The sequence below is a fragment of the Cyprinus carpio genome, chromosome B13 (genome assembly GCF_018340385.1).
Source record: "Cyprinus carpio isolate SPL01 chromosome B13, ASM1834038v1, whole genome shotgun sequence".
NCBI lineage: Eukaryota > Metazoa > Chordata > Actinopteri > Cypriniformes > Cyprinidae > Cyprinus > Cyprinus carpio.
This window is the reverse complement of record NC_056609.1, coordinates 27,187,433-27,214,306: the sequence shown is the minus strand read 5'-3', so window position 1 is coordinate 27,214,306 and position 26,874 is coordinate 27,187,433. Positions and strand designations below refer to the sequence as shown.

General features: G+C 36.4%; 1 protein-coding gene across 1 annotated transcript in view; it reads right to left on the bottom strand.

Moving 5' to 3' along the window:
- LOC109065467 (collagen alpha-3(VI) chain-like) overlaps positions 1 to 25,036 on the bottom strand; it is a 39,057-nt gene extending 14,021 nt beyond the window's left edge. Inside the window, exons 1-22 of the mRNA XM_042737510.1 lie at positions 24,673 to 25,036; positions 24,403 to 24,495; positions 23,703 to 24,311; positions 21,943 to 22,515; positions 21,192 to 21,758; positions 19,417 to 20,034; positions 18,743 to 19,315; positions 17,966 to 18,517; positions 15,669 to 16,244; positions 14,368 to 14,961; positions 13,307 to 13,635; positions 12,737 to 12,815; positions 11,450 to 11,586; positions 9,344 to 9,436; positions 9,001 to 9,054; positions 8,330 to 8,401; positions 5,560 to 5,586; positions 3,918 to 3,962; positions 3,286 to 3,339; positions 3,080 to 3,142; positions 2,900 to 2,965; positions 2,378 to 2,431 (exon numbers count right to left, since the gene is read on the bottom strand). Of these exons, the coding sequence (XP_042593444.1) occupies positions 2,378 to 2,431; positions 2,900 to 2,965; positions 3,080 to 3,142; positions 3,286 to 3,339; positions 3,918 to 3,962; positions 5,560 to 5,586; positions 8,330 to 8,401; positions 9,001 to 9,054; positions 9,344 to 9,436; positions 11,450 to 11,586; positions 12,737 to 12,815; positions 13,307 to 13,635; positions 14,368 to 14,961; positions 15,669 to 16,244; positions 17,966 to 18,517; positions 18,743 to 19,315; positions 19,417 to 20,034; positions 21,192 to 21,758; positions 21,943 to 22,515; positions 23,703 to 24,311; positions 24,403 to 24,478 (5,811 nt within the window). The 5' untranslated portion in view covers positions 24,479 to 24,495; positions 24,673 to 25,036. The remainder of the gene's footprint in view (positions 1 to 2,377; positions 2,432 to 2,899; positions 2,966 to 3,079; positions 3,143 to 3,285; positions 3,340 to 3,917; positions 3,963 to 5,559; positions 5,587 to 8,329; positions 8,402 to 9,000; positions 9,055 to 9,343; positions 9,437 to 11,449; positions 11,587 to 12,736; positions 12,816 to 13,306; positions 13,636 to 14,367; positions 14,962 to 15,668; positions 16,245 to 17,965; positions 18,518 to 18,742; positions 19,316 to 19,416; positions 20,035 to 21,191; positions 21,759 to 21,942; positions 22,516 to 23,702; positions 24,312 to 24,402; positions 24,496 to 24,672) is intronic.
- Positions 25,037 to 26,874: the final 1,838 nt, after the last annotated feature.

Here is a 26,874-nt window from a genome sequence, read left to right as displayed (position 1 = left end):
CTTATGTCAAAGAAAAGCAGAGAAACTGTCTTTTACAGATGAAAACAAAAAGACTTCTAAAGGAATATCAGTCCATTGCTTAACTCCATATCATTTATGAAACCCACTGTGACTATCATGTTTCTAATCACTTATTGTGAATGTCTTTTTAATAACTATTGAATAGCTTAAGTATTCATACTCATGTTTAGTATGTGTGTGTTCGAATCTTCTTGCATGAAACGTTTCTGACCATTAGTTATTTGTCAAATGTATCATATTCTTATCATAGGAATCATGTCCAAAATTATACCCTGCAAGAGCGGGAAAATTCGGACCACTTGATTGATAAGATAACTTATGATTCATGAATGGGGAGGACAAAAATCGCAACACCCCAAACAAAGACAATATCTAATTGGTCAAGACAACATTTGAGGTGTGGCCAAAAGGCCAGTTTGAATACTCAGGACACCATCAAATTTTTTTAGCTTTTGCTTTTTAGCTTTTGTTTTTAGTCATGCTGTTAGTAATCACTTTTAGCATTTTTCGAGTGCAGTTCCAGTGTGCTTCGGCCTGCACCCCTGCTGTTACTTAGCCACGATGAGAGGAAACACCACCTATTCTCGTCAAACTTTACTTCTGTTCTTTTACTTTAGTTTATTTTCTTTTCCATTTGAGAGTTTCGTGTTCTGAGTTAAGTTTTGTCTCCGAGTCTGACCTCGCGTGCCCGTCTAAAACTACAACCAGACCACAACTCCGCATCATCAGCCAAAGCCCAACCAGGGCTTCCCAAGACGTCACTTCAACGACTACTGAACTTCCAGCCAATCAGCAACCTCGGGAAACCCCCTTTTCAACGACAACAAAGGGAACCCCCTTTACCCAGGCAATGCATGTAACTTACCTCCAGACTCTGATCTGTACTGGTGTATCTAATATAATTTTAACCTCATTGAGGAACTCAGTGCGAGGGTTAATTAAGTTACTGATGGTTGTTCATGTCTATGCAATTTCACATATTGCTGTTAAACCCATTCTTTCCTTACATTCTATCCTCCTGCAACTTGTGTGAATGTGCGAGTGCAACTTCTATTGTCTTAAAAATGTGCCAGTCCTTTTACCAAATGTTTAAACCCCAAAACATGCAACCTTGCTAATTAATAGTGTTTTCACTATACTTTGGATTAATATCCTTACAGTCTTAGATGTTATACAGCATTCAGTGAATCGCTGGCCGTCTCAGTGATAAGCCGTGAAACAGTGATTCTGTTCAAATTCCCTTTAAAATCTTAAATGATTCCCTTTCACACAAACTTACATGCTTAATCAAACAGTATAAGAGAAAAATTACAATTGCCTTTTGAAAAAATACTAGAACCACTAAATAAATACCAAAAATAACACACAAAAATACAAAATCAAGCATCTTAAACCTATCACATGTCTGCATAACAAAAAACTAAGTCCCTTCTCACAGGTGTTCATCTTAAACCTATCACATGTCTGCATAACATTATTCCGACACATTTTTTGCTGCAGGTCTTTGATGTTGTTGGACCTAGCATTTCAGCTATAATAAGTAAGTCCCTTCTCACAGGTGTTGTTCCTAAAACATGCAACCGTTAAACCCTTGCTTAAAAAAAAAAAAAAAATGTTGACCCAACCATCTACTCCAGTTATAGACCTACTGTATAACTTTTATTTCTAAAATCTTAGAGAAAGTTGTTTTGGAACAATTGCAGAGTTTTCTGGAGTTAAATAGTGTTTTTGAAGAATTCCAATCCGGGTTTAGAAAATATCCCAGTACTCAGTGTGCTTTATTTAAAGATTTTAATTATATTTTGTTGACTGTTGATTTAGGGGATTCTGTGCTACTCTTACTCTTAGACTTAAATGTGTGGGCACTGAAGGTTGTGCTCTTAATTGGTTTAAGTCCTATCTGAATGATAGCATTTTTCTGTTTGTCTTGATCTGTTTTCATCTTCTGTTTTGGATTATAAAGTCCTTCAGGGCTCTATTCTGGCCCCTGTTTTGTTCTCGCTGTATAAGTTGCAGAATTACTGCATTTTAATCAGTATCCAAACAAAGATGCTATAGGAGTAGTTTTAGATTTAAATTAGATTGTACAGTATAATTTCACAATTCAAAGCAAAAACATTATGGACTGACTTTAGCTTTGGCTGAATGAGAATACAAATTCACTCACTGACAGCAGGTGGCGCTCATGGAACAATAGCAAATAGTTTTACTTTGGTTACCACTGTAGACAACCTAACAAACCTACCCCTTAACCCATGTATACCTTATATTACCAAGTACATTCCGTGGTAAGTAAAATATATGTATATGTAAGTGCACGCACTATTACAAATAAAGTACAACCGGTAATACTCACAAGATCACTGTTATCTCCAGGTCTGCCTGGGGGTCCAGTAGGGCCCTGGTCACCCTGACAACAAAACACAGTCATAAACTTTTTACTAATATTGGTCACATATCGAATAATTTTGTTAACACACAGAAAAATAGGGTTCTAAATCTGATATGTTTCTCATATTTGGTCACTTGATTCTCTTTCTTTAAAGTTCTTAATCAGGTATTTTTCATTAAAACAGTGAGAATAATTGGTGACATCAGCCAAGGAGAAAGTCTTTTCAGAGGGGAAACAGTTAACATTAAACAACATTAAACATACAGTATATCATTAATCACAACTGTAAATGTGTTAGCTTTGAGAGAAAAAACCCAAAGTTGCATGAAGTCGCATGAGAGGATTTTACCACAGTTTGTACACATAATAACCAAGGACAAATGTAATTTACAACATCTTATTTACGACACATCGCTACTGAAACAAAAACACTCTGTCACTCAAACAGAGTTAACATTTTTCAGAAGTCTAAACAAGGAGGCTTACCGGGAGGCCAGTATCTCCTCTCTTGCCTTTTGGACCTAGAATTGTGTTGTCTATTCCTGGTGCACCCTGTTAATGCAAACAGAGAATCATATACAGACAAATCAAGTCAGGCTGTTAAGACTGCAATAAAAACAACAACAACATTTTTTAGAAAAAAATAAAACACAGAGGAAGACTTACAGGATCTCCTCTCACTCCGCTGTGTCCCTTAGGTCCAGGGCTGCCTTTGAAACCCTTCACACCCTAAAAGACAGAAATAGTACTGTGAGGAAGCCACTGGGTTGTTTTTACATTTTTTCCTGCTTATATTAACAGTGATACAGTAAGTAAACTGATTTGATCGAACAAAACAGGCATCTATAATGCTTGTGTGATAACGTAGTTACAGCACTGCCCAGGTCTCCTTTGGGTCCTGGAAGCCCATTTAGGCCAGCATCACCCTGCACACAACAGAAGCATAGTACAGTGAATCAATTAAATGACTCAATAATGACTCAATAACTCATTTAATTGCAATGTGGTGCTCAACTGAGCAGTTTCATGGGTCACTTATAATGGGTTTAATTTATTGCAGTATTTGGAAGGCATCACATTAATGATTTTCCTAAATTTTATACTACATGGAGTGAAAGGTATAACTTCATATTCAATGAAATTTAGGATTTAAATTCTACGATTTTCAAAATCAGACACGATATTTGCATTTTCACACATATTTGAATTGTGTGTATGTGTATTATAAACTTTCTTGCATCCAAATAAGTATCTATTACCAAAGGTGACTTTGCTTATGTGTTGAGTTACATGAACAAATACAGAAAACAAGACTTAAACTGATTTACACAGAAGGAATGCCTGATTTCAATCTAGATTTAAATCCTATTTTTCTGTACATTTTATATTTCTCTGGTTTTAATATATTTATTTTATATTTCAATATAGTACAATCATTTTTTTTTTTATGATACTGTGACTGTAAATGTAGAAAAGAGGCAGAGGATAGAAATAAAGATGTGACCTGTTCTCCATACACTCCATCCATCCCATCCTCCCCATCTTCTCCCTGTCAGACAGATGTTTATAGAAGTAATCAAAACCACTGAACAAATAAAACTTGTATTACCCTAAAATAACTTCTGCAGCTTGGAAAAAAGCAGGTCAAAACCTGCCCAATGAAACTTAGGTGCAATATGAATGTGTTAGCTCATCTTTTAAGTACATTTTTTCACATTTTTAACCTGTTGATGTGTAAAGCAAGTAATATATACAGTATGTATATATATATATATATATAATATATATATATATATATATATATATATATATATATATATATATATATTTATATTAATAAAAAAAAAAAAAAAAAAAAAAAAAAAAGATCTTAATATCTCACTCAATTTTGCATCTAATGCAAATTGTAAAGAAAACTGTAAAGAAAACAGGGGGACAAACAATCATTATAGCACTTCTTAGTGTATGGGTCATTCCACGAAATCGGTGCCTGTTGCGTCCCTTAGAAATAATAAAACTTTTTTATTTTCATTGTCAATAATGCATCCATGTAAATTCATTTACAAAGAGCAGTAAGGTGACTGCAGACCCTCACCATCTTGCAACGTTCAAGAAAGTGAAACCAAACTTCAGAATCAAGATCTTAGTCTGGTTTCAGATGATCACAGAAAGACCAAGATCTGCTCAGCTTCCTTTCCTAATAATTGAACCAGATTAGTATATTTTAGGTTCTGTGAGGGGACACAGACAAACAAATGAAACGCATTATCTAATTACAATAACCTTAAAACATTAGATATCTTAGAAATGTAATGTGCTAAATCAACAATGAACTGACTGTAACTGAAAAAAATTACTGTTTTCTATCGAATAGTAAGTAAGTGCAAAACAATATAATGCCATTTAAAATGGTAAAACTTTACAGTATCATGTAAACAAATATCTGCAGTGTGCTGAAATATGTGTGTACTGTCATCACAGTTACTCTGGTCAGTCCTGTGACTATGAAGCCAATCCTGTTGCTGTCATTAATTTCATAAAAATTTTAGAAAAATTATATTTGATACAGCTTCCCAGGTTTTTCCATTGTAACTATATTTTATTTTGGACAAAGCTCTTGTAAAAAATATGTTTTTCTTAATTGACGTGGTCACCCTCCAAAATTAGAATGTTCTTGGTCATCTGAATGATAAATATACAAAATGTTAAAAAAAAAAAAATTACAAATCTGAAACAATCCCAGTGAAAAGAGGGACTAAAATGCTGCTCGTATATGTGAGAACTATCACATAGTTCTAATTAAACTATAGTATATAGTAACGCTTGTGTAGGTAACAGGGTTGACAAAAATACCAAAACATGAGGTATAAAAATAGTCATAAAATAATAAATTGCATAGTCTGAGATATCTTCATTTTGTGGATATTTAATAATAATAATAATAATATAATAATAATAATAATAATAATAATAATAATAATAATATAACGTTGATTAAACGTTTTTATTTTTATTTTTTTTCCAAGTGGAAAAGGCACCAATTTCATGGAATGACCCATATATTTCTGTCCGAACAGTAACTGTTTAAGTGGGAGCAATAATAGCACTAACAGCCAGTAAATAGTATAATAACTCTTGTTACTCACTTTATTTCCAGTGTAGCCTCTCTGGCCCTATTAAAATAAGATTTAAAATCATTTATTTTATTCAGAACAGCTGTAAAACAATATCATTTGGTTTAACTGTCTTCATATACAGAAACATTAAACACTGACATAAATATATCCTAGTCATGCAGTTAGTAATAATTATGCAGGTAGCATACACTGTACAGCAGGGGTCCCCAAACTTTTTTCTTTGAGGGCCACATCATTTTTCCAGGTCAGTCTGAACAGAAAATTACATGGACCGGAGTGACTACTAGTATTACTGCGGAAAATGTATTATGATTTTAAATGCATTTATTATGCCTCCTAATGCTAGAATAGTTTATTATTTTGTTATGCACCGTACAGAAACATGATAATTACTTTTCAAGAGATATATAGTCTATTAAAAGAGCATTATTACTATCATGACTTTTTTTTCATATTTAGTGCAACTGAAATCAAAACATTTACTTATGCATATTAATTAGTGTGAACTGTGGGCTTGCGTGTTCCTGTGGCTCAGTGGTAGAGCATTGTGTTAGCAGCTCAAAAGGTTCTGGGTTTGATTCCCAGGGAACACATGTTAGGTAAAAAAAATAAATAAAATGTTAGCCTGAATGCACTGTAAGTCGCTTTGGATAAAAGCGTCTGCTAAATGCATAAATGTAAATGTTGCTTCTGGCTGGTGAGAAGTCCAATGTCAGGTTCCATCCCTGTCACAACCAGTCTCGAAGACTGATGCAAATGTTCATCAGTGAGTTTTCATAAATTTCATGCATAAAAAGGTTTGCTCACAGATATACGTGCTGCCAAAAAGTGTGGGACCTCTTTATTGCATTCCTTTTGATGGTTGGGTATGTCTCGTTAGGGATGGCAGCATAGAATTCAATGAGACCAAGGGACTTAAATGAGCCTTTCAGAACATCACAGTTCTGTACTGTAACTCACCTAACTCAAACTGATAAGAAAGCAGGGCTTCATCAATGTCGTCAGCAAAGGGGTTCTGGAAAAGGCAGATTTCTTTAGCGTGGACATGTAGCTCACTGTATCAGATGTCAAACTCCGCCTTGAGCATTTCCAGCACTTCCACAGACTATTCAGCTGGGAATGGAGCCACTGGGTTCTCAGCTGAGAGGCTCTGGGTAATGGGGAGATGAGTGAAGTCTTGCTTTTGCACTTGTCCCTCAAGCAGTGCTAGTTTCACCTCAGATGCTTTTATTTGGAAATACATGTCACATGTTAGGTTCCCCTTGCCTTGGAGCTGCAAGTTGAGGCCGTTCAACATTTCTGTCAAATCTGTTAAAAAGGCAAGGTCTCATTTCCATTCTGCATCGTTCAGTTCTGGGACAGTTTTGCCCCTTGTCAGAAGAAAGGCACTGATTTCGGGTAGCAGCTTGTAAAAACGCCTCAAAACTCTGCCCTGGCTTAACCATTGGGCTTCAGTGTGGTAAAGCACATCTCCATGACTCTAGCTCGGAGAGAAAGGCTTGGAACTGCTGGTGTTTAAGTCCGTTTGCTCTCATGAAGTTTATACATGACACCACCACCTTCACAACTGATTCCCTCTTCAGAACTTTGCAGCAGAGTGCTTGCTGGTGAATCAAGCAGTGGACTTGTAATGAGGATGAGATCTCTTTTCTCCATTTTTTTATTCGTGCATCCTATAAGCCCCCTTGATGCACCAACCATACTAGGAAGCCCAGGTGGTAGTAATGCTGACCAGCCTAGACCAGTCTAGACCCAGCTCTTCCATTCTTTGTCACACTTTACCAAAAATATCCTCCCTTGTTGTAGTGCCTTTTAGTCTTTGTAGGGCTACCAGCTCCTTAGACACTTCAAAGTATGAATTAACTCAGCAAAGAAAAATTTGCAGCTGTGCTGTATCCTTCACGTCATTGCTCTCATCCAGTGCTAATGCAAAAAATTAAAATTCTTTCACTATTTCCTGCAGCTGGGCCTATTATCCCCAATTTCTTCAATTCGTCTGGTGATTGTACTTGCGAACAGACTCAGCGCATTTAAGACGTCTTTCTTATCGGGGCACACCTCCTCCGCAACAGCATTCATACATTTCTTTGCAAACTTGCTGTCACTGAATGGCCTACAGCTGGTTGCAATTAGTTTAGGTACCTAAAAACTAGCTAGAACGGATAACTGGTTCAACTAGGTTTGGTGTACAAATGTATTCTTTGAACAAGTTTCTTAACAGATGAGACAAACAGTCAACAAAAAAAATAATCACTTGTCCACTTTTGGTTAAATACCCTGCATTCTGAAACAATCTTTCTCTTTCCAAACCATTTGGCCATTTTGTTATCTCTTTGAATATTCTCGCTGGCTCGTGCATCACCTGTTTGATTGTGATGGTACATTATGTTGAACTTACAATTCTGTTGGTAGGTGAATTTAAAAAAAGAATTAGGCTACGTTAATAAATAAGGGAAATTTTAGTTTGAAAGCCAACCTTTATTATTAACTTCAGACATGATTTAAGTAAAACATATATTTAAAATAAATTTTTTAAATATGACTCTGGCATTGTCCAGAGGGCCGGTCCAAATGTGGGAGTGGTCCGCGGGCCGTAGTTTGGGGACCCCTGATATACAGTATCTATCCCTATAAAAATTACTCCAGTCACAGTTAATATATGAATGTGTTCGCTATCTTGCCATACTAAAATACATCCAGAAATTCCAAGCAGAACATTGCACTGATACAAACAACATCAAGAGATGCATCTCCAATCAATAATCAAATGTTACATTACCTTGATTCCTCTGTTTCCAGGGCAACCTTTATGTCCCGTAGTTCCATTCAGCCCTGGTGATCCTTGCTCTCCCTGTCAGAAACAAGAGGGGAGATAGATTATTTATCCTTGGCATATACAGCATACATCCTCTATAAAATATGTGTATCCTGTCCTATCCGGAATCAGTCTTATTTACGTTCAGCATGCATGTACTGAATGTAAACCACACTGATTATGTTCAGCGAAAGCATGCGCATGCTCAATGTAAACAACGCTGATTACGTTGATAACGTTCTGAGGTATTCTCCAAAATGGCAGAAGACAGTAACTCAGGGAGAATAATTGTTGAATAAATTATGTTATGATTGTTTTCTTTGCACACAAAAAGTATTCTTGTAATTTCGTAAAATTACGGTTGAACCACTGATGTCACATGGACTATTTTATCGATGTCCTTGCTACGTTTCTGAACCTGGGAACATTACAGTTGCACTGCTGTCTACAGAGGGTCAGAGAGCTCTCAGATTTGATCAAAAATATATTAATTTGTGATCTGAAGATGAACGATCTGAAGATGAACAAAGGTCTTATGGGTTTGGAACTATATGAGGGTGAGTAATTAATGACAGAATTTTCTTTGTTGGGTGAACTAACCCTTTAAGTACATGTAAGCTGACAGTTTCACTTACCATACTACCTTCATCTCCTGGAAATCCAGGATGACCGTTCTGACCAGTAAGGCCCTAAATAAAAGAAAAACAGGGGTGCTGACATATAAAACCTGAATTTCTAAAATCCATAATACACAATATCCATGATCCTAATACCAATAAAAAAATAAAAAATCATACTGCCTTTTAAGATACCTCATTTTAGTTAAATTCTAAAGTAGCAATGCATTTATTATTGGCATAATGACAAATTGTGTCAAGCTTAGTGAGAAAAAAAATCCATCCAAGAGAAACAAAGTGAGAAATAATAGTAAATCCACAATATTTATTTTCTACATTATCAGAATTGAGGGGCTTTGACCTTTTGCCCTGCACTTCTAGGGGGTCCTCGTGGTCCAGGAACACCGGTGCATGAACAATGTACATCACAGCATTTCCTCAGTGCCACTGTTTCCTGAGGGGAGAGAAAGGCACACAATGAGTGAAACAGTTTGTTTTTTGTTGCTGAAGTCACAGGCCATTCATCCAGGCAAATTTTGGGATATTTTACTACAAAGGTATCCGTCACTTGGTAGTATCTTGAAAAATTAAGCAGGTGACATTCCTGAAAACTATAAACACATCACTACACAGACTACTTTAAATATTAGTCCAGTTGCAATGGTTTTGTGTGGTGATTTATAATCTGCAGAGAGCATCTGGAAAAAATTAAATAAAAAAGATGTTCATAATATTAATGTTAATAAACATAAATATTTGATGATTGTACGATAAACAATTTTGTGTGCAATTTAAATGTGGTTTAAAGAACACAAGAAAAATAATTTATTTATTTAATGAGAAAATAAAAAATAAAGCTTACAACACTATTTTATAATGGGAAATAGCAATGAAAACCACAAAATGAAATGTAAGTTTCAATAAAAGATTTCTTTCAGAACAGCTGCTGTTGGGTGATTCTATAATTGGAGATACATTTGGCTTTTTTATAAAGTTAAGAAAAAAAAAAAAAAAAAAAAAAACTAGTGTTCACTAACAGAAAATCTTTCCAGTATCTTATTGAAAACATATTCAATTTTAATAATTCAGTGCTTGCCAAACACAAGTTACTTCCTTTTTTAACTTTTAATAAAAAAGAAAGAAAAAAAACAGATGTCTTTATGGTATTGTTTGTCAACTCTGTTACGGACAAATTAGGCAATGTGTAGAAATAACAATAAATCATAAAAGGAAAGATCCTTCTTGTATCATTAGACAAACAGTCCTTACATTCCAACATTTGGAACTGAGATAATATTTAACCTATGCATACCTTAAAGAAATAAAAAATAAAAATACCTATGTCTTCACAGAATTGTCCACTTGGAGCAAATATTTTTCATTTGAAAATGTATTATACTGTATACAATATCCAGTAAAAAAGAGAAATGTTGTTTAAATATCATAAGGGTGCATCATACATCAGTAATGTTTATGAGATTTTAATCAACAATTGTACAGAGTTGACCCTTTAAGTAACAGAATTGTAAAGTAACAGAATTGACAGAATTGTCCGGTGGACATTCAATTCTGTTACCCTATTGTCAGCATTGTTATTCTACCTTGGTAACAGAGTTTGACGGTAACAGAATTGACAATTTTATTTAATATTTGCCAAAAACTCCACTTGCTAGCATAAATGCTAAGAGCATGTGGCACTTATGAAATCATGATTAAAAATACCTACAAATAACCCAGTTTGTGATCAGTAATAAATTTTGTTTTCCTTTTGATATCGTGGTAACAGCGTTGACGTTCTTTGAAATAACTCTTGGTATGAGAACTTTTTAGATTAAAATATTTTCTCAAAGAGAGCACACATACTTTCAGTGCTTCAGGTCTTATCTGTGAGGGAAAGTGTCATCATTTCCTGTATCTTACATAGTTGCGGGAGATAATTTCACCAACTTAAAGGCAAAATATTGTATGGTAACAGAGTTGACGCAAGATTTATGGACACACATTTTTATAAGACAAAAGTTATTTTTAAACAATTTAATGTAGTAGAATTAAGTAAATTAGTATTTAAAAAGTACATTTAGTAAAAATAAAATGAATGAAATATTACAAAAAGAAAAATACAATAAAATATTTTGATTACACAAAGATAAATGATGGAAAAAATGCACTGACTAATTTGGACAACAAGAAATCATGATTTTGAGCTATTTAAGACACTTTTTACACAAATTATTATATTTTTATTGACTGTAACATATTGTAATTCATAACAATAAGTAACAAATTAAAAAAGCTGAAAAAAATATTGGCTTCGAACACCAAATGTACCTTCAATTATAGAATCCCCCTGTTGTATCTGTTGTGCAATTTGTGCAGATGGTGTTTAAAAAAAAAAAAAAAAAACTGCAAACTGCTGCTTTGTTTATTTTGTGTAAACAGCACCTTTAAGCATTGTTTTGATACTTACAACCTGTTTCATAAGATCGTTGCCAAAATTTAGCATGTTGACGGTCAGTGGCTGCATGTAGCCGAAACCCCTGCCAAATTCCAGCTGGTGAACGTCCATTATTCCCCCCAAAGACACAATCAACAGTGCACTGACTCCTAGTTTACACAGAAATAAGCACACATGGGTTTAGTACAGAGTAACTATAAAGGAAATAGATCAGGGTCACAGTCTTTGACATTTTGTGGAAGAAAAGTCCACAAAAAAGGCAGGGAAAACATGGAACACACACATTGGAGTTACTTATACAAGACTGCTAATAAAGATAAAACCTAGTGTTTCCAAATCAAACAAAACAAGTCGGTTTCACTTTATTTTGATGGTTTGTTGCCTAAAAGTAATGTTGCACCAACATGTCTACTAACTCTCAGAGTATTAGTAGAGTATTAGTAGACTGGTAGGGTTAGGGTTAGAATAAGTTGACGTAATTGCAAAGTTACTGCAAGTTGCTGTGCATGTTTTGCTTGCTTGATTTCATTATATGAGTAGCTTTGGAATAAAAATAAATAAAAAATGTGAATTAAATTTCAGAAAATATATTAATTGCTGTTACAAGATTTATGTATAACGAGTGGATCTCTGCATTATTACAGGAAAATATCTTATTACAGTACTGAGCCGCTGCAATGGAACTAAAGATGAAATACGAGAAAGCAATAAAATGAACAGTGGAAGTAACAAAAGCTTGTACAATACATTTGAATGGAATTAATTAAGTGTGAAAATAACTAAAGGAAATATCTATTTGCCAAATGAACTGATTAATATTCTTTTGGTTTCTATACCCAGTATTTTTATCAAATGTAATGAAAATACAGGTATTAGTACTCAGTAGCGGAAAGTACTAAAAATAAAAGTATCAGTATCTGCCTCGTTCTAGAAAAAGTGATATCAGTACAACCCTATCTATGGTTGTACCAGCATTGTTGTGCGTGCTATTTATTTTCAGAGTGTTGTTAAAGATAAATGTTACTTTGTACTTAATATCACATTATTCTTAATATTACATTCCTGCAAATATGACAGAAAAGTGGTGGGATATTTTACTAATAAAGTTTTAACTTTATTATGTCTAATCTCCTGGTATACCTCAGAGAGCTTACATTTTACACATATGCAGCTGATTTAAGCGTTTTCAGATTTCAATGTGAGCAAACAACTTTTTGAAAGCACTAGCGTGGACAAAACAAAAACACCGTTTTCAAATACATCCAGATTAATGTGGACGTAGCCAAAGACATCACTTACCACTTTCCTTAAGTCTCTCTGAACTCGCCACTAAACGCTGAAGGTCATCATCTAGCCCATCTGTGAAGATTATCAAAACCTAGATACAAACATATGATTAAATGCCAGGGAATTTTGAATACTGTTTTCTGAGTACCATGAAGTACACCAAAAAAAAAAAAGTACACCACTGAGCTGAATTTGATTTCCCAATCACGTTTGCCTGGCCATTTCCATCTATTTACAGCCTGTTGTAAATCCTGCCGCATAATAGGAAATTAACATTTTTAAAATTCATATTTTTTTCCAATTGTGCTCTTACTGATGCAATTTCATCTTAAAGCATCATGTTGGGTGAAATATCATGGCAAACAGACAAGTGTATAGTATTTAATTGTTTGCGAAAATGATAGTTTAACTCAAATTTAAAAAGTAAAACCTCATAAAATCATTAAAAATAATGCAAAATCATTTGAAAATAACATCAACAGAGGTGCTCTTGTTTAACTAAGGGAGCATTAACAAAAAGAATATAATATATAGTTGACAATCATTTTGATGGTTAATTTTCTATCTCAGAAACATTCCAACCTTTGCCTCAGCACTGGAGGAGGCAAACATTTCTCTGAAGGAATCTAACAGAAACTCGTTGAAAGCCAGGGGCACCGTAGGTCGCAATAACATCACTTTCTTGACCACATCCTCTTTGTACTCCTCAAATCCAAAATTTTCCAGAAAACTCCCATCTCGTCCAGACACAAGCCTATAGCCAAATCTAGTTGTAATATTTTCCTTTTCAATGCAGCATAGATCACCTATCACAGAGATACGGTGAATGGCTGCAGCAACCAACTGTTCCACCTTAGGTGTCATTGTTCGTCTGGACACATCAAACCCAAAGGCAACGTCAATATCGCAACCTGTTTGAACAAAACAATGGATCACAATCTTCAAAAAAGGGTATAAACAAAATATCATAGATTTATGAAAGGATATTCCAGACTTCTTTCAAAAGGAATTGCAAGTTTTATTTTCAATTGTGTTTTCTCTTAATTGTGAACACGTTAATTATGAGATAATCCAAATGCAATTAGTAGCAGCATTTTCTGTATGGTCACATGCATAAATCGGCGTGTCTACAGTGAGAGATCTTGAGACAGATGAAAGTGTTTGGTTAATGGTGAATATTGACATACAGTATTGTGCGTACCGTTGTTGCTCCCGCTGTTAGCAGGAGATAATCGCTGCATTTGGGGACAAACAATGAAATCGTTTATTGTATAAGGTGCTAAAGAATAAAAGGAGACCAGGGTTGTACTGTCTGTTCATTTACATGCATCTATCAGACTGGCAGCTGCCTTCAGCGATGCCTTATTACCTCCATTGTTTTAAGCATTCAGCACACTCGTCTGTGAGTGAGGTCACTTCCCAATACACACACGCACATATATTCCCACCCCTGGCACTGACTTACAGGTTTTCATGTAAGGGATCGGAAATTCAACTTAACAGAGTGAAAAAGCAGATGCAAGCCCGATTCTACAGTGGTGTTAGAGGGTGCCAACAAGCACCCTCAAACAAAATCAATAGCACCCTCGGTTAAAGCTGTAATAATGGCATTTCATTGTAGATCTGGCAAACCAGTTACTTACCCTGTGGGTCTGATGGTTCTCGTCTTGTGTCTCTACAGAGTAAATGTAACACTTTCCTTATGGTAGTATTCAGTTTAAGTCCTTCAAAAGTCTCAATAAGGACCCGATCAGGTGATCCAGCTATTTCAAGCAGCTCAGATTTCTTTATCAGATTTCCAACCCCAATAACAGTTATTGATATGTTCTTGTTTTTGAAATAACTTAATGCATTCATGTCCTTTGCATCATTAGCATATCCATCTGTGATCAGCAGGAGATTCTGAGCAATTCCTTCATCTATTCTGGAACCATTCTCTTTTGTGAAATAGTATCTAATATTTCTCAGGGCGTCCCAAGTATTTGTGCCCTGCTTTTGTTGTACAATGTCATTTATAGCTTTCTCCACTTCTACAAAACTAGTGTAGTCTTTCAGGTAAAATTCCTTCTGGAATTCACGGCTGAACTGGGCAACACCCACTTGCCATTTGTCTCGAGCAATATCCAGCTCTTTCACAATGCCAATCATGGTTTTTTTGAGAGTATTCCAACTTGCATCCATAATAGTCTCAGATCCATCAATTAAAAAAACTACGTCTGATACCTCCATCTCACAAACTAAAAAGAGAAAAAAACATTAGGACTACATTAATGGACAGTTCTGGAAAGCAACATCAAAACTATAAATTGGCTGGCCACAACCTTCTCGTTACTTAGGGGCTATTTAAGATACATACAAGATGCCACCTAACCACATACTGTAAGCAGTCAACATATGGATGAACAATCATGGATGAAGCAACCATGAGACACAAACACTAAGCATCATATGAGGACAAAGACTTTTTGAATTTTATTATATTGCCATACATCATGAAGTGTTGATCTGTATTTATGTGAAGTATAACTGGACATCAATCTGATCAATCAAGATGCATGAAGTGACAGAAACAGGCCCTTAAAGTCAATTTACTGTATTGAAAAAGTAGTTACTTACTGACTTAATGCAGTGGTCAGCATATTTCTAAATAATGTATGGCATAGTCAGAAAAAAATGTATGGCATGAAGATCTGGTTTCACAGAGAGGGCTTAGATTAAGCCAGGATTAGGCCATTGTTCAGTTAGGACATAGTTTGTATTAACGTGCCTTAGATAAAAACTCTACTGATGAGCATCTTGAGCCAAACCAATGGAACTGACAGATTTTAAGATCAGTCAGAGCAAGTTTCTTTCAGTTAAAACAGCACGGCATGCATTTTAGTCTGGGAATAGGCTTAAATCTGTGAAACGGGGGGAAGTGTTTAGTGACAAGAATTCGATTTACTTGGTTTGGTAAGATTGCAGAGCTCTTGGGTGATCCGTTTTTGCAGTCCACGCAGATCCTGGTAGGTGTTTGCATAGTGCACTCTTCCTTTATTTCCCACCATCTCCTTTAGCTGTTGTTCATCGGCATCTTCGGTACCAATAGCAAAAAAGTTGACCTCTGAATTTGTCAGTGATTCAGGCCATGTTGCCAGAACACTTAAGTCATTAACCTTGCCGTCTGTTATCAGGAATAACACTTGGGGAACATTCTTTGCTCGTCGTCCACCATGTGTTATGTCAAAGTAGGAGAGTGCATAGTTCAGGGCTCGGGCTGTGTTTCTGCTTCCTCCTGAAGCTTTGAGGTTTGAGATAACCCTCAGAATATCAGTTTGACTGTAGTACTTATTTAGTGTGAACTCCGAAAGAGGGTTATTAGAGTAGGTGACGGCGCCAAATCGTACCCGTTTTTCTCCAACCACAGATTTGCTTACCATATATTTCATTAAGTTTATCATTTCCTGAAAACCATCTTTATTGGGACTTCCAGAGGCGTCAACAAGGAAGATTATGTCTATCAGTTCAGGTGTCTTGCATGCTGGAAGGATACATGATCATAATGTAAGAAGTCATTTGGCAAACCCACCTTTGCTTTTTTTTTGAAGTGGTTATTACTATAATACAAATGAATTCTGACAAGCATTTAGCAGACATACAAGTGTAGGACAGGGCTATTCAATTGGTGGCCCGCCAATCATCTTCATCGGCCTGGGGGAAGAGTACGTGTGCCTCAAGTTGTTTTTGCACTAATTAGTTTCTCCTTAAGTTGGCCACACTGGCCCCGGCATTGTTTCACAGCCGAAAAAGAAAAGGAAGACACTCAACAACAATAATCTACCGGAGAATGCAATATCAATAGACGGCAGCGTTGACAAGCGCTCAAGTGAGGGGGGTTAAGAGAAATCCGCAACTTGTTTAAATGAGTATAAATGAGTGTTACCTGTCATAACTTCTGGCAAGAAATAGCACAGACTGGATGAAGATGATTATCAAATGGAGTATAGTTTGAAATGCTGCATGTTCAGCTGTCTGCATATACTAAGCCGTTTCACCCAGCAAACACCGAACGTTCCCCTAATGTTAGTTATTGGTTGCATTTTTTTTTGGGGGGGGGGGGGATACTAACATTAGGGGAATGTTCTTTTTAGTTTTAGTTTTTTTTTTTTTTTTTTTTTTTTGTAACCATGAAATAACATTCCCAGATCGTTGCATGGTGATTATTATTTAATAACCGAAAGACAACTTACAGAGAACATTTCCTAATTGTTATTTTTAGGTTATTTTTGCAACCATAAAATAACATCCCCAGAACGTTGCAGGGTTGTTATATTTAAAGTAACCTAAAAATAACTTACAGAGAACGTTACCTATTGGTTAGTGTTAGGTTATTTTAAAATAACCTAAAAATAACTTCTAGAGAACGTTCCCTAATGGTTAATTTTAGTTTTTTTTTTTTTTTTTTTTTTTTTGCAACCATAAAATAACATTTCCAGAACGTTGCAGGGTGCTTATTTTTAAAATAACCTTAAAATAACTCATACAGAATGTTCCCTAATGGTTATTCACAGGTTATTATTATAATATCTTTCCAATGAAAACATTGCAGATGTTTTTGTGTAATGACCTATACAGAGCACTGAAATTCGTTTAATGCAGCATTTATTGAAATAAATGTAAAAATGTACTTTTTAAAAATGTAATTAAAATTAGTCATTTCATTTTACTGGCTGACTGACTCACTCATTTATCGATCTATTTATTGAATAAATACTTACAATTAATATATTTATGAGAGTAAATATGATTTTGGGGGGATTTGACATGCCTTACTGAAGAGAACATGATGTTAAACAAGAAGTTTTTTTTACAGGTCAAAAGTCCCGCTGTACAAACTGTTCACTTCAGAGGTAAGAAATGAATGTACTGATATCCTACTTAAAGTCAAGTAATTTTTTATTCTTTTTTAATATCTGTGAATAATGAGCCATAAATGTCTACATGCTATTGCTGGTCAAATTCAGATGGTCTTAGGAGATTTTGGAAATGGAGTGGACATGGAGCATGAGATGAGCCATCAATACTTTGTGTGTATTTTCATGGAGTAGAAAGACTGTTATAAATGTGTGCACTTTAAGGAGTACATGTAGATGCCCTCAAAGGTAACTAAAAGACAAAAAAACCTTTTTTTTTTCAAGGGATTTTAACATCAACTGACATGATGTGATCTCTCCTAAAAATCTCAGATTTGGTTTTACATACCTGTGTTGCAGATCTTGAGAAGGACGTCATTGCTTAATTCTTTTAGGGATGCAACGGCATCTTCAAAGAACACTCCATCATGGGATCCAGCAATGGCAAGAATCTGAGATCTGTTTGCATGTCTCATACCAATGGCATTAATGTTGATGGAATTGTCTCTCAAGACTTTAGCAGGCTCGGCCACATCATCCCTACTCTCTCCATCTGTAAGAACTATCAAGAACTTTAAAGCATTGGATCGTCCTCCTTTAGAAATGTCAAAAGACTGTAATACTTCTGTAAGTGCTTTTCCAGTATATGTTTTTCCATTCATCTGTTTGATATTTCGAATTTTCTGTAATAATACAGCTTTATCATCAATTTTATTTAAGGAAACCTCCTCATTTAGGTCTGTGCCGTACTGAACAACCACAACACGCTCCTTGTCCGGTCCAATTGCAAATTTATCTATTACAAGCTCCATTATGTCCTTCATATCTTCAAAGTCCTTAGCACTAACACTTTCTGATCCATCAAGCAGGAAGACAACATCTGCAAAAAGACCTTCACAATCTAAAAATAAGAAATTCATTAAGTGAACACTCCTTCTGTGAAAGGAACCTTGAAACAAATTCTATTTAGGCCAAAATATCAAGAAGAATCAACTGGATACCAACAGTCATTTATCTGCATGCACTGTATTATTTCATCACCCATTCAATTAAAAAAAAAAATTGTGCAAATCAGGTAAGAGTGCAAACATACAAGAAAAAAATGCTAATTAGCTGAATATCTCACCTTCAAAGAAACATATTTCTGTAATGACATCTTTCTTGATTTCATCAAGGAAATCATAGTTTTTCACATAAAATATTCTTTGTGGGCTGCCAGATATTAATTCAAGCTCTGGCACAGATGCATCTTTCACACCAATAGCATAAATATTGACATTCTGTTCTGTTCTTAGAAGTTTAGCAGGGACTTCTACTGACTCTTCTGTCCCTCTTGACTCGCCATCTGTGATGACAATCAGGAGCTTACGAACCTTTTCCCCACGTGTTTGTACTGCTTCTTCAAATAGCGGGACCATTTCTCTCAAGCCCAGATCAGTCCTGGTGCCCCCTCCCTTGATTTTGAGGGCATTCACTGCCTTTACGATATTAGCTTTTGTGTTATAGTCATGTAATCGGAAAACTGTGGTTGCAAAGCTTGCAAACTTCACCAACCCAAAGCGCACATGGTTATTTCCAACCTCGAATACTTCAAGCAATTTCTCAATAAAGTTCTTCATATCATCAAATTCTTTATAGGAAATACTTTCTGATTCATCCAGAAGAAAATAAATGTCAGCTTTTATTGTTTTCTTGCAATCTGCAGTGGAGTGAAGGAAGATTTAGAGTATTTAGATATGAAATTAGATTTTTTTGTTGTTGTTATCTTTAAAAGAAAATGAGTAAAAACATCTTACCAACCTTGTAACACATAGCTCTGTAAGGCTGCAGGTATGATGGAAGCTGTGATTTCATTACAAAGTGTTTTGGTTAAAATATTTGAAAGTGAATTTAGTTTATCAAAGCCTTCAACACTGAATACAAACTTCTTATGTGGATAGGATGCAATCTCTCTCAAGTCATCCTCCTCGGTGTCTTTGATACCAAGCGCAAATACAGTGACGCCAGATCGCCGCAATGCTGCTGCAGCCCTGGCCACATTATCTGTTGACTTTCCATCAGTGACGACAACAGCAACCTGCTGAACATTATGATCTCTCCTGCTGCCTCTTGCTTTGGTGAACACATGCTCTTCGGCAAACTTGAGAGCAGCTCCAGTGTATGTTTTACCACGACCATATGGCATGCTGCTGATGTAGCGCAGGATGTCAGTCTTATCATTGAAGGTGTTAAAGTACACATCAGCTCGAGGGAAGTCACTATAGAGGACCACAGCTATTTGAATTTTTCCCTCACCTACATTGAGACCTCTGATGGTGTTCTTGAGAAAGTAGCGTAAAAGTTGGAAGTTTTTGGATCTGATATTGCTGGACTGATCAACAATAAAAGCGATATCTGCCACCACGTCAAATATGCACTCTGTCAAAAAGACATGAGAACTTTAAAAACCAGAGTCTATTGGATTATGTACTACTAGGGATGTAACGATATCAAAATCTCAGGATATGATAATATGGTGATATAATTATATTGCAATATTTTTTTAAAAAAGACAAATGAAGAACTGAAAAAAAAATGACATTTTTGTACATTTTAAAATTAAATTATTCTATCTAATGCACTTTGAGAGTTAAAAATTCCAAAAGTCAGTGAATTGACTTGTACCTGAACTTTAAAGGGGACTCAACCCTCTCTTTATTTGTGATATATGCCTACTGTCTCAGTCTAAATTACATTCACTCTTGTGTTTTAGGAAGCCAATCAAAACAAACAAAAATACATGGAAATTAATATTTCATAGGTATATTATTTTTGCTTTACACTACAGTATGGAGATTACAATACTTCTTTCCTAATTTCTACACTTGAGAGAGATATTTTGAATTTGGACTCCATTTAAACTGCTAGCTGTCAGCAATTCATACTATACTTTTAAGCTTTTATTTTGATGGAAACGGCAGTAGAACTTTTATTTTGAAGGAAAACTCCAGCTTCAGTGAAAACATACTTACAAAAACGTGTCTCACTACGAATTTAGTGAAATGCTGTAATCATCTGCCGCGAAAATAAAACCTAATGCTAGTTCACACTGCATGATTTTCAAAATCATGAGATCATCGTTGTTTTCACACTGCACTACTATCTAGGGTAGCATTCAGTTGCTGCTGTGTTCACATTGCACAATAGATCAGCGGCAGGAGGTTATGCACTGCATGAACAATCACCAACAACTCTCTCAAACACCGGATCACGAGCTGATCGTCTGAACAATATGTATGTGCTTCGCTTTTAAATGCACAGCATTAACAGATATGATGAAGGGATTAAGCTATATTGTGCTTTCCATTTTAGTTCGTTTGACATATACAGTAATGTGCCAAACCATAATGGCCCAAAAGACCTATCGTCATGTGACTACGATAATATCGAGATAGTTTTGCTATCGCAATGTCATGATATAGCTAATATCATTACATCCCTATACAAAGTAGTATTTCAAGTTCTCTAAACAAAGAAGAAAATTAGAACAGTTTATAGGTTTTATAGAAAGATTAAAAGATTATGCATGCACTCACCCCTTGCAACTGCAGCATCTTCCCATGTGTCAATGGCAGACTTAATTTTCTGTTGCACTTGTGGGATGTTACCTAACTTGTAGCTGTGTGGTTGACTAGAGATGTACTTCATCTCATCTGCATCAGCTCTGTTCACGCCAACAGCAAAAACTGTCACTGCATCTTTTTTGATTGAGCGGGATGCTTGGACAACACCATCAGCGGACTCTCCAGCTGCAATGACTAACAGAAACTGCTTAAACCCTTCAGAGACACGGCTTCCGGTGGCACTAGTGAAGAAATTTTTATGAGCATATTCAATTGCATTGCCAATTCTGCGCTCCCCAGTAGGCCTCAGTGTCAGGCTGCGAATAGATGACACTATCTCATTCTTGGTCTTATCAGTATTTAGCAGGAACTCCTCTTTGACATTTTCACTGAACTGAGCCAGGCCGACACGATTAAAATCCTTTCCCATGTTGAGCTGTGTGACCAGTCTTGAGAGAAAACTCTTTATTGTTTGCTGCTCTTGTCTAGATGCTGAACTATCAACCAATATGAAGAGATCAGCAAATTTTGGTACAAACGCTGAAGAGAATGGAAACAAAGGAATAGAATTACTTCTAAGAATTGCATCTAAATAATAATTAGTATGATTAGACTCAAAGTTTGTACATTTAAGGTAAATTTTGGTTAGTATTTATTTTAAGGTTTACATTCAACAATCCCATAAAGACTAAAAAAGGAAAGCATAGTAAATAAAATCGGTTACCTTCTGACTGAAGCAACACAGTAAAGCACACTTTGTTGCGTAGACTCTCTTTTAGACCTTGCAATTCTTGATAACTGTCGATACTGAATAAGAACTCTTCTTGTGGGATATTAGCAATGGCACGCAGTTTTTCCATGTTGCCCATTCCCAGTCGGATGACAAAGATGAAAACTCCCAGGTTTCGTAGTCTCCGGGAAGGTTCCTCCATATCATCATTTGATTCTCCATCTGTGATGACTATGGCAATGCCAGGAACACTCTTTCTGGCCAGGCTAAAGTAATTCTCACGGATAAAAGTCAGGGCCTGACCAGTGTTGGTGCCTCCTCTACGGTAGATGAGACCATTCAACTTTTGGTGCAGGTCTGTCTTATCTAAATAGTCACCAATCAGGAACTCTTGGTACGGTCTATCACTGAACTGGGCAAGTCCCACTCTCACCTTATCGGGTTTAAGATTAAAACTGTCCACAAAAGCATGGAGGAACTTCCTCACTTCTTCAAAATCACTCGCTCCAATGCTACCAGAAGAGTCCACAAGGAGCACAATGTCTGCCTGAGCAGTTTCGTTGCAGCCTAGAGCAAATGGAAGAATTTTATTAGAACTGTGACCACTTGATTTTAATTCTTATTTTTGTACAAATAGAATAATACAGATCATTTTAAGGGTGTGCTGCAAATGTGCCACTGTCATTATGATGCCTTAACCTGAGACTCCACACTATTTTTTTGTCAACCTGTTCTGACTCGACTTCCCGTCTTTTCTACCTAATGAGACAAAATTTTCTATAGAAAAATCTCTTACAATTGACCCTTCGCAAAAATTCACCCTCCTTAGGTACTGTTACTATATCTGACAAGCCATGCCACTCTCACACTACACATGTTCTCACGCAGTGCAAAATACATAGCGGAGCAAAAAGGGAATTGACAACTCGCCAAAAGACAAGACAGAGCAGGTTGCTTCTGGTATGAAACAAGGTCTGAGATTTCAAATGTTGTAATTTTTTAAGAAATTCAAACAATAAATACTATTTTGTGGCCCTTTGATATGTTGTGACAGATCACAGTAGCGCCTCAGTTCAACTGGCACGTGAACTGATTATCTTTTCATATTTACTTAAAATATGGAATAAACATGAATGAACATCAGAACTTATTTTATTTCAACCATGGAAAGACATCAATATATATATTTTTCAAGTTGAAGTCCACCAAAGTTAATCTACTCTCCTGTGTGAATTGGTTTTTGGACAAAATGGCAGATTCTGCATTATGACTGGTCAGATCACCTGCGAAAGGTCAATTCCATGAAAAACTTTCAAGTTATGTGCATCAAAATCAGCATAGACTTTCAGGCTGCTCTCACATAGTATGTACGCTGTGTTTCTAAAAATGATTGCACATGATTGAAATGATTGAAATGTGCACATGGAAGATTATCAAAAATTCCCCCAAAAAACAATGTCCATTGATAGAATGTTCTGAATCTTGCTTGGAATGTTTTTGATTTGATACAAATATGTAAACTAAATAACCTCTGAACTTAACTTTGTTTTAAACACCCAAGCAAGGCTTTATCAAACTAATATTCAAAGCATCAAAAATACAGATGTTTTAAGAGTTCCAGGGCTTTGTTGCAACTAGCTATTGATTTCGTATCAAGTTCTCTCACTCAAAAAATTCTGGTAAAGCTGTAACCCCGAGAAGCACGGCACTACTAGAGTTCATGTACATAATTCATAGTTTATGTAATATGTTACCTCTTGACATCTGGATGATTTCTTTGAGTGTTTCTTCTACAGTGGTACACACCTTCCGGATTACACTCTGAGAGATTCCCTGCAGAGCTGCAAAGTCTGATACGCTGTAGATATGCTGATCGTACGGCTCGCTCGCAATTTGTCTCAGTAAAGTCTCTTTTGCATCTTTGATCCCTATGGTGAATATTTTGATTCCCCTTTGCCTCAGCTCCTGAGCCTGTGACCCAACCTCATCTTGAGATTCACCACCTGTGATGATAATGGCAATCTGAGGAACACTCTGCTGTGCTCGACTTCCGGCTGTTTCAACAAAGTGTTGTTTCAGCATGAACTCCAAACCCTGGCCGGTAAATGTCCCACCAGTTTTATAACGTAGATTTTGGATGTACCTGAGAATGTCCTCTTTGTTCTGGTAAGTGTTGAGTGAAAATTCAGTATGCGGTGTGTCACTGTACTGGACCAGACCAATCCTGATCCTGTCAGCGGCAACTTCTAAGTTCCCTATAAGCAAGGAAACAAATTCACGGATTTGTTGGAAGTTTTCCAGCCCGATACTGGCAGAGCCATCCACCAGGAATACAATGTCAGCCATGGTCTCCTGTGTACACACTGAGATAAGTTAAAACAGAGACTTTTAATTTCATCAACAAAAAGACCAAACTGAATATACTGTATTGTACTGAATCATCTCTGTCCTTACCAATGTTTTGGCCATCGCTGACAAGAAAACATAATGACAGAACAAGGAAACCATGTATTCCCCACTCCTTGCCCATGCTTAAGTTCCCTGTTGCTGAAAAAAAAAAATGCAACCAATGAGGTTGAAAGTTTCTGCACAGCTTGTATTATCAAACAGAACTGCAAACGCAATATGCATGTAAAAAATAAAGAGACTGAAATCTTCCCATTTTCCCACTAATCTTTCCTGTTTTGTATGAAAAAGTGGTGCATGGATGGCCAAACGACAAACCGTTGTCTAGCCGTGTGTCATCTGCAGCTCATTGATGAGCATCGCACATTGTTCACAGCAACTGGAGGGCCACGGTGCGATAAGTCATCCCCAGCTACAACAGTGGTGACCGGGGTTATCACAGCACACAGTTCATTGCAGCCTTCTGCATATGGGCCTGCATAGCAGACCTCCTAGCCGGATCCCCATGCTAACTGCACACTATAGCCAACACATGAAATAAGCTCGAGATCATCAAGATCGTCTCGTGGATCAAGATTCAGGCTACATTACGTCAACGGCTCAGCGCAGGTACGCCAAATACCGACAGAGGCTATGGCACCTGGATGCACTGCTGGGCAGCAAAGGCCGGTTATGTTGTGGGCAATGTTTTCTTGGGACACTTTAAGTCCCATTATCCCAAAACCACAATCCCTGACAGCTGTCAGGTATCTGAACATTATTGTGGACCAAGTCCACTCATTCATGGCAGCTGTGATGGCAATTACCAACAGGATAATGCAAAATGCCAAACTTTCGGAATTGTCAAGTTCAAGGAAGGAGTGGTTATAGTAAATATACAGTATATAGTAAAAATATATTTGTGCTGCCAATAAATTAAAATTTATCTGACTCTTATCATGAAGTTATTTGCACACGTATCATGAAATTAAGTATATACCATTTATCTTGTTTGACAAGTTCATTTAGTCATTATTTGCCATATATATCCAGCAAAGTAAACCAACAGATTGAAGACTGATTCTTACAAAACTATTTTCTGCAAGTGCAAAGATACATTTAGACATCTTTTCAAAAAAGGACCAAAGAACCAAGTGATATAAGAAGTTTATATACATTTATGCACACCAAAGCACACACTACAAAAAAAATTCAGTGTACAGTAGACAAGTCAAGTTGCCAAAAAATTCCCTCAACCAACCACCTTGAGCTGATTGCTTCATACTACTACAGTACACAGATCCATTCAGAATGACTAATCACAGCAGCATACACATAACAAATCAAAACATTATCCTGAAGGTGTAGAAACAATGTGAATGTACAGAAATGTGTCTGTGCGTCAATACAATGTATGATCTGTGCAGGGGCATAGCCATCATTTGACAGAAATGTTGACTATAATAATATCTTTTTTCCTTTTGTCTAATTGACAGGTTTTATTTTTCTCATATCTTAGTTAATTGGCTAAGAAATCAAATACACTGATAGGCAACTACCAAAAATTTGTCTCAAGGTCTGCATTTAAAGCATAGACTGTTAAAAACATGGACGTAGTGTCTGTGACGTCACCCGTAGGTTTCTGAAGAGCATTTTTGAAGCATAAAGTGGGCGGAGCAGGCCGTCGCCATCTTGGCAGCGCATCACTCTCAAATAACCAAAAATGGGCAAAGAGGCGGGACGTGGGTGGAGCTCATTGCTGAAACCACACCCGCCTAACTCGGCGGTGGTGACAGCAGCGGCAAAGTGGACAAGCCCTTAATTATGCAGAAATTTAAGGCTTGATATAATTGAAACGAATGAATTATAGAAAAATCCCCCTCACAGTTGCCATGAAGGGCAAAATTAGCTATATAGACCACTTTTTGTACCAGGCTGTAAACATATTTTTTCTGCTGTAAAGTTGGGCATTTTAACATGGGGGGGGGTCTATGGGATTGACTCCCTTTTGGAGCCAGTCTCTAGCGGCCAGTCGATGAATTGCAGTTTAAGTCACTTCCGTGTTGGTTTCAAGAGAGAGACTGGAAGGTTGCCGCTTGATTTAAAGTCACTGCAGAGGTGTTCAGCTGGGATTAGGACTTTGCTTTCTGCAGACCAGTCAAGTTCTTCCACACTGATTGAATCAATAATTTCTTCTTGAACCTTGCCTCATACACAGAGGCATTGTCATGTTAAAATAGAAAAGGGTCCTGTCCAAACTACTGGGGCAGTAAATTACCACAACCTGGAATTTTAAAGGAGCTGTTACGGTAATCGCATGAGATTCAAATGAGTTATAATTCCATAGGGGAGAGTGGGTTTAGTATTTCCAATTGTTTGAAATGAGCAGACCAGTACCCCCACCCCGGTCAACCTGACAGGGTGTGTGAGAGAAAGAGAAATTGTTAGATTTGTTAGAGAGTCTTCTGGACGAATCCAGGCCGCAGTCAAGCCTAAGATGCTGAGTGTGGATTGTAAAGAATAAGCAGAAATATAGTCTGC